Source organism: Halyomorpha halys, unplaced genomic scaffold (assembly GCF_000696795.3).
Source record: "Halyomorpha halys isolate HHAL.00 unplaced genomic scaffold, Hhal_1.1 Scaffold293.1, whole genome shotgun sequence".
Lineage (NCBI taxonomy): Eukaryota > Metazoa > Arthropoda > Insecta > Hemiptera > Pentatomidae > Halyomorpha > Halyomorpha halys.
In genome coordinates this window covers 2774-16609 of record NW_027115239.1, presented here as the reverse complement: position 1 = coordinate 16609, position 13836 = coordinate 2774, and the positions used below count along the sequence as shown (strand labels likewise).

The window sequence follows — 13836 nt, the reverse complement described above, 5'->3', positions numbered from 1 at the left end:
CTATTATTAAAGTTTTATTTTTTTTTCCACATTATGTATTAAAAATTTCACTTCATTGTAGTACTCCATAAACTTTCACTAAAACTATTTGCACTGAACCTATTTTAATAATATGGATTCATAAATTATTATAAACAATACGAAAAAAATATATATACAAAAAAATGACAGAAGATCTAGCAATCTCTCAGCTTTAATTTGATAGTATTTCTAACTAAAGTCATGATCTGATTTCAAAGATCTCTATGAATTTGATTTTTCAAATTGATCATTTCAAGATTGGACCACAGAGGTATACCCTTTTTTGCCTGCTTTAATAGTAAAGTTAAAACCATAGGCCAGAGGAGCTTATGCAGATTTTTTTTGTGCAGGAGTTAAAGGGGGGGGGGATTTAATAAGAAGCCAAGTATTTCTGAAAATACAAAATTATTACATATCTATTACTCAAAATGTAATAGTGTAATGTGTACGTTGTAAGGTATAAAAATCATATTTTTTCATAAATATGAAACTCAGAGGTTGAGCATTGACTGATATATTTAGATTTCATTTACTAAACAAGTAAACAGTGGGGCTACATGTATAATTAAAACAATAAAATTATGATTGGTATATAATGTAGTTGGATTCCATTAAGGTAAGTTAGGGAAAGTATATTTTTGGCACAAGATCATAACAGATTTTTTAAAAATAGTTGTAAAGAGCTGTAGAGGAAAACTAAACTAAAGTGCCTTGCCTTTAAATGGCCCACCAATAAAAAAATTTGACACATATTGATCTTTGTACATTCAGGATTATTTTCCCTCTTGAGTTTGATAACATGCTGAGTTGGCTCTTATTAAGTAATTGAGTATAATATTTTGAAATCTTTTGTAAGGTTTAATATTTGGAAAGGTTTAAGGTAAAGTCTGTACTTGCCCTTTAAACATTTTGTGTTGGAGTAAGAGCAGCTGTGGACAAAGGGGCATACCATACCCCTTTTCTATGGTCAATAAATACATGAGGTTTAAAATAAAAAAAAAAAAAAGAAAACTTTCCTTCAGTTTCTTAAAGTTCTTGATGAAATAATTTTAATTTTATAGTTTATTTAACCTGTGTAACTTTACATCCTCCTTTTACACTTTTGACTTTACAGGGAAAAAATGCATAACTCAGTGAAATTTTGACCAATTAAAAATATTCTTGCCAGTCTAAAATTTACGAGAGGGAGTTTTACATGCTCTTGCTCTGTGATCCTTTCAATTTAAGCACAAGAATAATGAAAGTAATTTACTCAATTTTGGGGGGTATGATGGGGTACTTACTTGGGCTTACAATGGTGTTTTCAATTTTTTTTTTTAAATGAACCAACTAATTATTTTAAGGCTTTGTTGTAGAGAGGAATGGTATGAAATATAGACAAAGTTTCGAATTTCCATCTTCAAAATTAAAATTACCTACATCTAAATCAAACTCTTAAAATCTTAATTTGCACTTGTCCTGACCTACCTTAAAGCAAATAATAATTGAAGGATTTAATAACTACCAATAGTATTATTGTTTTACTTTTATGCTGTGTACTACTAAAAAAATAAAATTAGTTACAATGATATACATAAAAGATATATATATATATATATATATATACATACACATAGACTTCTTTTTTTAATCTGTAATGTGGCATTGATTTTATGAATGAATGATGGGAAAATAAGATCGTTATAAATAGAAAAAAAAAAATTATCTTTCGATATGCTTCCTGGAATCTAGAAGACAATAACTACCTAAATTTATTTATGCTACTAATACACAGGATAAATTTAGATTGATTGGAACAAGCATAAATTATAGTTCCTATTATTTCCATATTACCCGTTGAGCACATAAGTTCGAAAGATAATACTCTATAAAGATACTTGACTAAGCAATATCGAGTTATCTAAAACGAGGGGTTTATTTAGAAAAAAAAAACTTGTAATTTTTTTGTGTAACCAAACAGACGCACGAGAGTTCAAAACTTTGATGACTAAAGGCCCTTATCTCTACCTCCCCTCCTTTGAGCTCTTTAAATACCTGCGAAATTCTTCTCATGGTCAGTACTTGCCACAGGAGCAACCAGGAAAGATGTTTCCTCAATTGATCTCATTTTCTCTCTTTTTCGTTGCTAGTAGTAGTTTATCAGTACCGAAGTACGTTAACCCATGTGGTATTGTTTATTCTGCTGGTACTCTCAGTCACCACAGTATCAAGAGTGTATTTCATCAAATGATTCCAACCATAACTGAATTACTTCTTATGTTAAAAGCTTCACACCATCAGGTAAATAATTTTAACTTCTTCATTCATTATTTTGTATATTTATAATGTTGTTGTTTCAATTTTTAATTCAATCAGAGGCATCAATAATTAAAATAAACATATGAGATATTTTCCATCAAAAGTTGATACATCCATTAATCATCAATAAAGTTGTTATTTTATCAATAAAAAATCTACAGTTAAAACATTTAAAACTTTATTTTTAAATTTAACTTCTTCGTCAAGTAGGTCTTAAAAATAAACATTTTTAACAAAAATTGAACTTATCTGCATAAGAAGCTCCCACATAGAAACAATCACTATTAACCATTTTTAGTACAGCTGTATTTGTATTTTGTAAAATGTTTGAAAGTGAATCAATCAATTATTCTTTAGTTTTACTAACAAAATTAACAATTTTAAATAATGAATCTTTTTTATTTATTTATTTATTTTTTATTTTGAAGTATTTTGAATAATTAATAATGAATAAATTCATATCAGATCAGTAGTACTATTATTCCTAATTTTATGAAAATATATTTGTTCATTAATTAAATGTTTGCCCACTATATAGTTTACATGATTTAACACTAAAGTTAATTTCACAGTAAAAATGTAATAGAATAAAATATAAGCTAATTGTTAATAAATGAAAATTAATTAACTTTTTTTTTTCAGTTGATAGAAGATTACAAATTCCACAGGACCTGGATACCGGATGAAAACAACTTGATTTCTACAAAGAGTACGATCAATGTAAGTATGAAACTTGACAATTATAGAACAGTAAAATATTGTATTATCATTATTAAAATTTAACAAGTAGTTTTAATTTATTTTATTTTCCATACTAGATTGCAAAGCAGTTACCCGACATCTACAAGAGCCTGATGACCTTTTCCTATGCTCTTGATTTGGTCCTCGAAGACAGTATTCACAACAGAAATAGTGATATGTGCTTCTTCTTCATAGATACTATTCCAAACATCATTGATAAACATAGAGAGGTATGTATATGCAGTAAATATAAATATTAAGAAATGTTTTTTACAAGTGAATGAAAATACAATTTTTTTTTTAATTCAATAACTTTAAAAAACCTAATAATGGTATTTCTTGGATATCTAGTTGATCTGCAGCATGGATGCAGCAATGGGGACGTTGGGTATAGATATACCTGACATCGATATCATCGACTTGCCAAATGACTGGGCTGAACCACAAACTAATTCATGCGTTGACAAATTCTTCAGGTTTTCAGAAACTCATAAGAAATATCGGAAATTCCTCACGATACTGGAGCAACTGTTACATGTATAATGTCTAAGTAGTGAAGATTTTCTATTTATTCTTTATGTTTATTGTATTTGTCATAATTTATTTTTTTTTTTTACTACAATTTAAATTATTTTGTCCTGTTATAAACGTTATTTAATTTTTTTTAACATAAGGCATTGTAATTGTTGTTTGTGCGGTTTATAAATTTATTTCTCTATCACGATCTAATGATAAATTGTGTAATTATAAGCGACTACTAAGAAGAATTAGTTAGCTTCTTTAGATTATTGTAATCTCTAGTCATGACATATTAGTTTTAATTTAAATTTAAATTTAATTTAATTGTTATTGTTGCAATTTTCTACTGTAAATTTTTTTTATTCTAATCATATAACTTATTTTCAATTAGTTTTAATTGATGAACTGAAATAAACGACTGAATTAAGTTCTACATATTTTGTTTTTGTGCTGTATAATCCTCTCCCTTTTATGAAATTTAAACCTCATTTCTTCTTATTACTATTACTGTTTGTAATTGTAATATTCTATTCGATGTTGGTTACACAAAGTAATGGTCAGATCAAATTAATCAGCTACAAATTGTAAGAGTGAATAATGATGCATACAAATGATTTTTGTCAGAAAACATAATGTAATGAATGTAAATGGTCGTTCTTCTTTTAAAATAATATAATATAAAAAATCTAAAATTTTACGAACTATAATGTAACCTAAAATTGTGTCCACAATTGAAGAGCAGTGAGGAAGCTAATTGAATTAAGTGATTTTATATTCCTACTATGAGGGCTTGAATTCAATCTTTCAAACTACCTCAATTTTAATTTTTAGAAAATATTCTTCCAAGATAAATTATTCTCTCCCCCAACCCTAAAACTTCACATATCATGTTCTTCTGTTTAACTTTTCAATCATGTATTTATCTACATACCGTACGACCAAAAAACTAACAAGATATGAGTTAATGTAGAAAAAGTTTGATTAAAAATGTATAAGTATATTTCTATCGATCAAACTAAACGATTTTTTTAATTTTAAATAATATATGAAGGTAATGTAATATAATAATATATAAAAAGAAATAATAAAAATTCTGCTGGTCTCAACCAAGTTAGATGAAAGAATGAAGAGTTTGGAAAATGGGCTGTAGGCGTGGGCTCAGTAGTTTACTTTTGGTCAATATTAAATTAGTAGTCCTCAGTCAAGTCTGAAACTTATGTGTGTTTGGCACCTATCTGATCGTCCTGTTGGTGTTAAAGACTGGAATAGTGGGTTAGTGTTGTGTTGGAGACTATTGTATGGATGTAGTCAGTTTTCGCTTTTTGTAATGAAGTATGCTTCACAATACATCTCAGGATACAACACTGAAACTGTAGGAGTTTCTTCACTGGTATAGTGCTATGTTAACCAGCATAGATGCTCTGTAGAGGAGAGCCAGTATGAATATAATTTTGTAAATCAGTAATTTGAGGCAAAGAGGTTAGGAGATATTAGCAGATGATTAGGCCAATAAGCCTTGGTCCTAACGAGCCTGATTTTCTTATGGTAGTGGCAAGTCAGTGTCAGGTGTCTGTCAAGGGTTACATCCAGGTACACTACACTTCTTGCCAGTCTGTTCTCACACCCTGCTACCCTATATACTTTGGAGAGAGGATGCTTTCTCTTGTTGTTTATTATTTTTATTTTTTAATTTGATTTGTTGTATGAGAATAAAATCCATAAGAAGAATCATGTTTGAATCATACATGTCAAGAAAAATACTTGTTAAACAAAAGTAGAAAATTGAATTGAGGCTAGACTCATTTTACACTAATCCCCAACTTTCCTTCATATTTGGTCAAAATCAGACAAGCTGTTTTTGTAATAACAGTCTAATGAGAAAAATAACTTTATGCATAAACAAAAGAAGTGGACAGGATCTGATGAAATTTATGAGACCAAATAGGTACCAACCCACACAATCCCTGAAAAATTTATTAAAATCAATTAAATGCTTCGATCAATAATATTAGAACAGTAGTTTTTCAAAAGACTGAATGAGATGGGACCACATTTTTTATATGATGTCTAAAACGTAAAATAGGAGTGAATTTTTTAGATTTTTAGGACAATTTTTTTCCCATTTTCTAGATGAATATAAATAAGGAAGGTAAGCTTTCTTATAATTCAATTGAAGAAATAAAATAATAAATAATTGCTTCTTATTTTTTATATCTTAGCAAGGGGTTGATCTAATTCCACCAAAATTAAAATTCATTATCATACTAAAACAACCAAAGTAACAAAATCTGAATTTACTAAAGCTATTATATAATTACTGTTTATAATATTATGAAGGTATTATAAGTAATTCTAAATATTTTCTATAACTTAAACTTTTCATTTAACTATCTATTCTTCATTTTTTAAATATAATCTATTGGACTGAAGAGTATGATGTGTGAATTAGCAACTCAATAAAGTTGAGCAATCTTTGGAGTTCCTCTGATAATACTAAATGCGTAATTCTCCACCCAGAAAAGATTTTTTTCACAATCATTTAATTATAAGGAACAAACTACTGGATAACCTTTAAGCCTTATAAAAAAAAATTTAAGTAGTTTAGAAGACTGATAAGTGCATAGTAATAGAGATAACTGTTAAGAATTTTTTAAGAGATCACTTTTAAGGAAATTAACTGAGATCTGGAAATTTTTTTTTTGTGATAACAATATTTCCTCATAAGAGATTGTGGAATCAGGAAACCAACAAAATACAAGTAAATAAGATGAACGATATTAATATTATTACACTACACACCTAGACTAATCTTCATAACCTTCTGAACAAACTGATAAACATGAAAATGAATTATCTACCTGGAATAGTTGGCAAAAATAGAATCGATTTTTATCTTATTTTTATATTTATTCTATAATATTTTATATTTATTCTATAAATAAGACTGTGATGTGAAGATGGCCATACATGAAATGATAGAGAGTAGACAGCTCCCTTATCTATACCTCCCCTCTTCAGGCCTCTTTAAATACCTGCAAAATTTTTCTCATGGTCAGTACTTGCCACAGGAGCAACCAGAAAAGATGTTTCCTCAATTGATCTCATTTTCTCTCCTCTTCATTGTTAGTAGTAGCTTATCAGCACCGAAGTATGTTAACCCATGCGGTATCGTTTATTCCGCTGGAACTCTCAGTCACCACAGTATTAAGAGTGTATTTCATCACATGATCCCAACCATAACTGAATTACTTCTTATGTTAAAAGCTTCACATCATCAAGTAAATAATTGTTACTACTTTATTCATTATTTTGTTTATTTTTAATGTTGAGGAATAGTCTGTTGTTTCAATTAATTATTCAACTAGTGGTATTAATAATTAAAATATACATATAAGAAGTTTTCTATGAAAAGTTAATCCATCCATTTCTCAAAAATAAAGTTTTTTTTTTAAGAATACAAATTCTACTGCTAAAATTTATTCATTTTATTACAAAATTTAATTCCTCCTTCAACGTTTCAAGATCAACATTTTTTATTACATGAGATGCTCTCACATAGGGACATTCACAATAAACCATTCTTATTACAGCTGTCTTTCATCCATTTCCAAAAAAATTTGAAAGTGAATCAATCAATTAATCTTAAATTTTAATATAGAAAAAAATAATCAATCAAAATAATTTCAAATTAAATCTCTTTTTTTTTTTAATTTTAAAGTATCTCAAATAACTGTCTGTAGAGAATAAATTCATGTCAGATTAGTAGTACTATTATTCACACCTTAATAAAAATATATTTATTTATTAGTTAAATTTTAGGCCACTGTATAGTTTAAAAGTTTTAACACTAAAGTCAATTTCACCACTAAAAATGCAATTACAATTAAAGAATAAGATATAATATTAATAATTGAAATTATTATATTTATTTTTAATTTTGTCAAATAATCTGTTGTTTCAATTATTAATTCAACTAGAGATATTAATAATTCAAATATAGTTATTAGGGGTTTCCTATAAAAAGTTAATACATCCAGTTATAAAAAATAAAGGTTATTTTGAAAAATAAAAATTCTATAGATAAAACTCATTCATTTTATTTCAAAATTTAATGTTTCTCTTGTCAAAAAGGTGTTATACATCAATATTTTTTATATTGAACTTATGTACATAAGATGCTCCCATAATAATTTTACAAAAGCAGATATATAGACTTTTCATAGAAAACTCCTATTTAAAAATAAAATAATTCTAACAAATGTCAATATTACTACATAATTTAATTATTTAAAAAATTTAATCAAGAAGGGATAGAGCACATGTTGATACATTCACTATAAAGCATTCTTAGTATAGTTGTCTTTCATCAATTTTGTAACATTTATGAAAAGGAATCAATCAACTAATCCTTAATTTGGATATAGAAATAAACATTCAATCAAAATAATTTGAAATTAAGAATCTCTCTTTTTAAATGTTAATGTCTCTTGAATAATTGTCTGTAGAAAATACATCCAGAACAGATTAAATTTTTGGCTACTTTATAGACCAAATATTTTAAGTTCACTTTGCTGTCAGAAATTTAATTTCAATTAAATAATAAAGGTATAAACTAATTATTAACACTTTTTTTTTTTGCAGTTGATTGAGGATTACAAATTCCACAGAACCTGGATACCCGATGAAAACAATTTGATTGCTACAAAGAGTACGATAAATGTAAGTATCTTAAAATGTTATAAAACAGTCTAATATTGTATTATTTATATTGTAATTTAACGAGCAAAATACAAGAAGTTTTCTTAATTTGATTTGATTTTTCAAATTAGATTGCAAAGCAGCTACCCGATATCTACAAGAGCCTGATGACTTTTTCTTATGCTCTCGACTTAATCCTTGAAGACAGCAGTCATAACAGAAATAGTGACATGTGCTTTTTCTTCATTGATACTATTCCGAACATCATAGATAAACATAGAGAGGTATGTAATGTAGTATATATAAATATGTAGAAATCTTTTTAACAAGTGAATGAAAATACATTTTTTTTTTTTTTAATTCAATAACTTTAAAAAACTAATAATGGTATTTTTTGGATTTCTAGTTGATCTGCACCATGGATGCAACAATGGGGACATTGGGTATAGATATACCTGACATCGATATCATCGACTTGCCAAATGATTGGTCTGAACCACAAACCAATTCATGCGTTGACAAATTCTTCAGGTTTTCAGAAACTCATAAGAAGTATCGGCAATTCCTCACGATACTGGAGCAATTGCTACATGTATAATGTCTAATTAGTGAAGATTTTCTATTTATTCTTTGTGTTTATTGTATTTGTCACAATTTATTATTTGTTTACTACAATTTAAATTATTTTGTCCTGTTATAAATGTTATTAATTTTTTTAACATAAGGCATAGTAATTGTTGTTTGTGTGGTTTATAAATTTATTTCTCTGTCAGATCTAATGATAAATTATGTAATTATAAGGGACAACCAAGAAGAACAAGTTAGCTTCTTTAGATCATTGTAATCTCTAGTCATGACATATTAGTTTTAATTTAAATTTAATTTGATTGTTATTGATGCAATTTTCTACTCATATAACTTATTTTCAATTAGTTTTAATTGATGAACTGAAATAAATGACTGAATTAAGATCTACATATGTTGTTTTTGTGCTGAATAATCCTCTCCCTTCTACAAAATTAAAACTTTATTTCCTTTATTAATAATTGTTCTTTGTTTAAAATATGAGTCAAAATTTTTGATTCTGAGAACACAATGAATAAATTGCTATGCAACCCTAATGTGTTTTAAAACCAAAAAAATTAGTACTTATAAGAATGATAAGTGTGTATTAATAGGCATGTCCATGACAATAACTATTCAGCAGTTGTTAAGAGATCACTTTTTAAGAAACTGACAAAATTAACTGATAAAATTACTATTGTTATATCCTCAAACGTGGTTGTGAAATTAAAAAGTCAATAAAGTAAGTGAAAAAATCATTTACAGTACTATTCACACTAGAAAGTTAAACCACTCTTAGTATACTCGTGAATAAACCAAAATTTATGGAAATGAAGTACTTAAGAGGAATCTAAAAAGCTTGTATGAATTATAAATAAAGTTGTTTAATTATCAGAAGTGCTAATTACAGCAAAAAATGTCAGTGAGGGACCAATAGACTCAATGATCTGAGCCAACAACATCTCTAGAGGCATACAGAGATGAGAGCAAAAGAAAAAAAACTTATGATTTTTTAAACATAGTAAAATTTAGATTTAATTATTTATTATATGAGTATTCATTATCTTTCTGTGCAACTATGTCTAGAAAAAATATGGATAAAAAATATATATGGTTGGCTGCAGAAATGTTACCAAAAACAGTAACATTGATATAGAAGGAAATATATTTAAGCAGGTAGGAAAATTTATGTATTTAGGGTCTATGGTAACTATAAAAAACGAAATTGATGAGAAAATAAAGACAAGGTTTAAAGGCAAGCAATGCTTGTTATTTTGCTTTCAAAATTTCTAAGCTTGAGCCTTCTGTCCAGAAACTTAAAAGATAGAATTTATAAAATTATTCTTTATGGATGAAAACATGCCATCATATACCAGAGGTGGAAGAGTACCTTATGGTTTTTGAAAATAAAGTATTCTATAAAGTAATTTTTACACTTGAAAATCTTGGGAAGGAACCACCCGTTAATGGTACTTCAAGCATTAATTTAAATTTAAAGGTCCCGTGGCCATCTTCTTTTCAGACAGCTCGTAGGATTATCACAGATTTTTAAGGATGAGAGATTAAAAACTAATGGGTTAGGATGGGTAAGGAGTTTGGAATGAAAAGACGCATATCTGTTTTGAACCAAATCTGCTACGAACGAAATGTCAAGGTCTTTGTGGATGGATTTATTTGTAACGTAATAAGGATCATCAAGCATTTTACGTAGGATTTTGAATTGTAAGGATTGGATGCTCGAGGAATTTGATGGTTTGGTGGAGCCCCAGAGCTCAATAAGTATAATAATTTTTTGTAGTGAAAGGGAAGTTTAGAGCGAATGTCAAGTAGGTGTTGTAGCAATCGAAAGCTACGAGCAGTTTCTTGTCACTTCAGTCTTGTATGTGGATTCCAAGTAAGTCTCTTGTCAAGATGGAGTCCAAGTATCGAATCTAATCAACAGGCGTTAGTGGAGTATTTAGAAAGGATACTGTAGGGCAGAAGGGAAGAGGTTTACAACGTAGAGAAATATTCTTTTGATTGATTTTTTTGCCTTACGCTTTTCCTAATTTTTAAAAAAACAACATTTTATTGAAAGAAAAAATCTCCCCTTTTTATTTATTTATTTTATTTAAAAATAAAGTATTTCATAATTTAATTTTAAAATACATTTTTTAAATATTGAAAAATAAAACACTAAAAATGTTTGACAAAAAATAATAATAATAGCATTCTATCTGTATTAGCACAATACTTACTACATTCCATAGCCCAGATGATTAGGCATTTTGTTCATTTTGGACAATAATCCTCTATTTTTTCTTAGTATTTCATCTGTTTATATTTTTGACTATCTTCCTTTAACCCTTTTGTGTTTTTATTTCCTCTTTTACCTCCTCATCTATACTCAATTCCCAACGGTAAGACTGAGCATTTCTCTCACCAGTACACTCCTAATGTGAGGTTTTTTCTTTCTCATTTGAGCATTTTGCTGACCTGGACACCTCCTGCGTATCTTATTTTAAATCAAGAGCCCAGCCAGGAAGTTCTTAGACCTTTTACGAACTATGGATTCTTCAGCCCCTGATGAAAGAGTTGTAATTTACCATTTTCAATTTCAAATTGCATTGAAAGTAATCTTAAAGGGTCGTTCTTTTTTGTCATCAAATCCAATTATATAAAAAAAAATTATACAAATTGTCAACCATGAGGTAAATGCTCATGGGACACCTATTAAGGGATGAAAAAATTACACTCCTGCGGGATTAAAGGCTATGGACATTATTTATTAGCTGTTCTCAATTTTTGTACTTTATATTGTAATAAGTTAATTGGACTAAATATTAATTTCTTTTTATAAATTAATTAATATTAAAATCAAACAAAATATTTGTTCAACTCCAATAGTTTTTTATTTATAAAACAAAACAAAAATAAACTATTACATAAATTAATGTTGAAAATGCATATTTTAAATGTTATAAACTAAAAATAAATTTACAAACCAATCCAATTTCTTCGATCATTTTCTAAAAGTAAATTAAAAAGTGTTTAATGAAGTAAGTATTTAAGTTAATATTTATCTTCTTCTAAAAAAAAAAAAATAATAAAATAATGATATTATCTTTTTTGTCTGTATTTGCAGAATGCTTAATGCATTCCATAAAGGATATGTATTATTAGCTGTTCTTATTTTCTGTTCCTTATATTGTAATAAATTAACTAAACTAAATATTAATATCTTTTCATGAATTAATTAACATTAAAATCAAAAAACTCAGCCCCAAACAGTAGTCCTTGATAAAAGCAGTTGTACTTTTAAGTCTGATGGTGAGCTGCTACATGTTTTACATGTTACAAAGCGAGAGAGAGAGAGAGAGAGAGAGAGAGACAGAAAATAAATAAAAAAGTAATAAAAGACAAAAATAAATAAAAACGAAACACACGATGAAAGGTATGTATTATTTTGCTTGGCATATCTTAGACTGATTTTCAATACATGAAATAGCACAGCTGCATAGCAATATGTAACACAATAGATTCAACCATCAATTTTGGAAAAATTATCTAATGAAGTAAAAATAGAAATTGTAAACATAGAGTTGATAAGATTTAAAAAAAAAAAGCAAAAAGACTAAATTATGTATAATAATTATAAGGAAAAAACTCTTGTAATAAAGTACTATCGATTGTTTGATATGTGAATCTATTAAGAAACAAAGCAAAAATCTGATTCAGAAATATGAAAATAAATTTAATAAAATTCATAAATTTAACACATCTTAGCTTTTTATTTCATTTTTTTTTTTTTTTTTTATCAAAAATTTAAATGATAAAAAATCTGATGGGAAAAAATCCATACAAGACAGTAATTTGAATGCTAAAATAAATTTTATTTAAGTTGAATGGAATATGGTCCGCGTGTGTAAATATAGTAATATTTATGTCATGGTTTTTATCTACGGTTATGGTTCTGAGATTTGGGTGATGTCTAAGCCATCAGAAAGCAAGTTGCTGACATGGTAGAGATGCTTTTTGTATGAGACATATGACCCAATGTGTGAACATGTATCAAATTCTTAGTATTTAAATTTTAATTTAAAAAGGTGAAATAAAAAACTAAAAAGATATGTTAAATTTATGAATTTTATCAGACTTTGTTTCATTGTGCTGAGTCATATTTTTTATTTATTTATTGATATATATATATATCAAACAATTTATAGGATTATATTATAAGAGTTTTTTCCTTAGAATTATTACATTATTTATTACTTTTACAAATGTTTTGATATTATCAACTGTTTGTTTTTTAATCGATTTTTGGTCCATTACATATTTTTTCTAAAATTGATAGTTGGATTTATTATAGTAAGTATGTCTAACTCAGTGGCACAGTGGCTGTCAAACTCTAAAAGTTGAAGAGCCAAATTTAGCTACAGCTACAGATTCACCCAATTTACTAAATTAGATGTAATGTGTACTAATGTTACTTAAAAACTTCAAAATTAAGCATCTCGCAGAATATCTTGTCTTAAAGTCTATTAAGTTTGCTGCTACTTCAGACCAAAATGAGATCTAAGATCTGAGATGACATTTTAAAAACTGACAATTTTCTTCAAAAAGGCAAGCATTTTCTTAGGCTTAAAGTTTCTCTTTAATGGCAAATACATTAAAAAGTGGATTTTGTGAGAAAAATAAATTAATTAAACATCTTGAAGTTTAATTGAACATCAGCAACTGGTTTAATTGAAAAGACCTGTGCCAAGACGAATAAGAAGTAATCTCATCAAGAAGATCTATTAATCCACTGCGAAGTAATAATACTTTTAATAACATTGTTTTGTTTAAAATAATAAATTTATTATTACAGCTTTATTTTTTGTTGCACATGTTGCAGGGCTTCGTCATGGCTAAAAAAGATACAAACACTTGACATAGTTACAAAAAGAAAAAAAAAAGAAAAAAGAAGAAGAAAAAGAAAAGGAAAAAAAAAGACATGATTAATTATTTATA

General features: G+C 27.3%; 2 protein-coding genes across 2 annotated transcripts; both read left to right on the top strand.

Moving 5' to 3' along the window:
• The first annotated feature begins 1930 nt into the window (after positions 1-1930).
• On the top strand, positions 1931-3986 carry LOC106680837 (uncharacterized). The gene is made up of 4 exons (XM_014420802.2): positions 1931-2301; positions 2962-3039; positions 3138-3290; positions 3412-3986. Exons 1-4 carry the CDS (start codon positions 2005-2007, stop codon positions 3601-3603), a joined length of 720 nt encoding a protein of 239 aa, XP_014276288.1. The 5' UTR covers positions 1931-2004; the 3' UTR covers positions 3604-3986.
• Positions 3987-6637: 2651 nt separating this feature from the next.
• On the top strand, positions 6638-9127 carry LOC106680838 (uncharacterized). Its single transcript, XM_014420803.2, has 4 exons — positions 6638-6857; positions 8221-8298; positions 8409-8561; positions 8684-9127. Exons 1-4 carry the CDS (start codon positions 6663-6665, stop codon positions 8873-8875), a joined length of 618 nt encoding a protein of 205 aa, XP_014276289.1. The 5' UTR covers positions 6638-6662; the 3' UTR covers positions 8876-9127.
• The last annotated feature ends 4709 nt before the right edge of the window (positions 9128-13836 follow it).

Bases quoted from the DNA above. Each gene is read 5' to 3' on its own strand.
- LOC106680838 (XM_014420803.2), top strand. From the start codon at position 6,663: ATGTTTCCTCAATTGATCTCATTTTCTCTCCTCTTCATTGTTAGTAGT. The intron at 8,299-8,408 runs GTAAGTATCTTA...TTTTCAAATTAG, and splicing joins CTACAAAGAGTACGATAAAT to ATTGCAAAGCAGCTACCCGA. The intron at 8,562-8,683 runs GTATGTAATGTA...TTGGATTTCTAG, and splicing joins TCATAGATAAACATAGAGAG to TTGATCTGCACCATGGATGC.
- LOC106680837 (XM_014420802.2), top strand. From the start codon at position 2,005: ATGACTAAAGGCCCTTATCTCTACCTCCCCTCCTTTGAGCTCTTTAAA. The intron at 2,302-2,961 runs GTAAATAATTTT...TTTTTTTTTCAG, and splicing joins TAAAAGCTTCACACCATCAG to TTGATAGAAGATTACAAATT. The intron at 3,040-3,137 runs GTAAGTATGAAA...TTTCCATACTAG, and splicing joins CTACAAAGAGTACGATCAAT to ATTGCAAAGCAGTTACCCGA.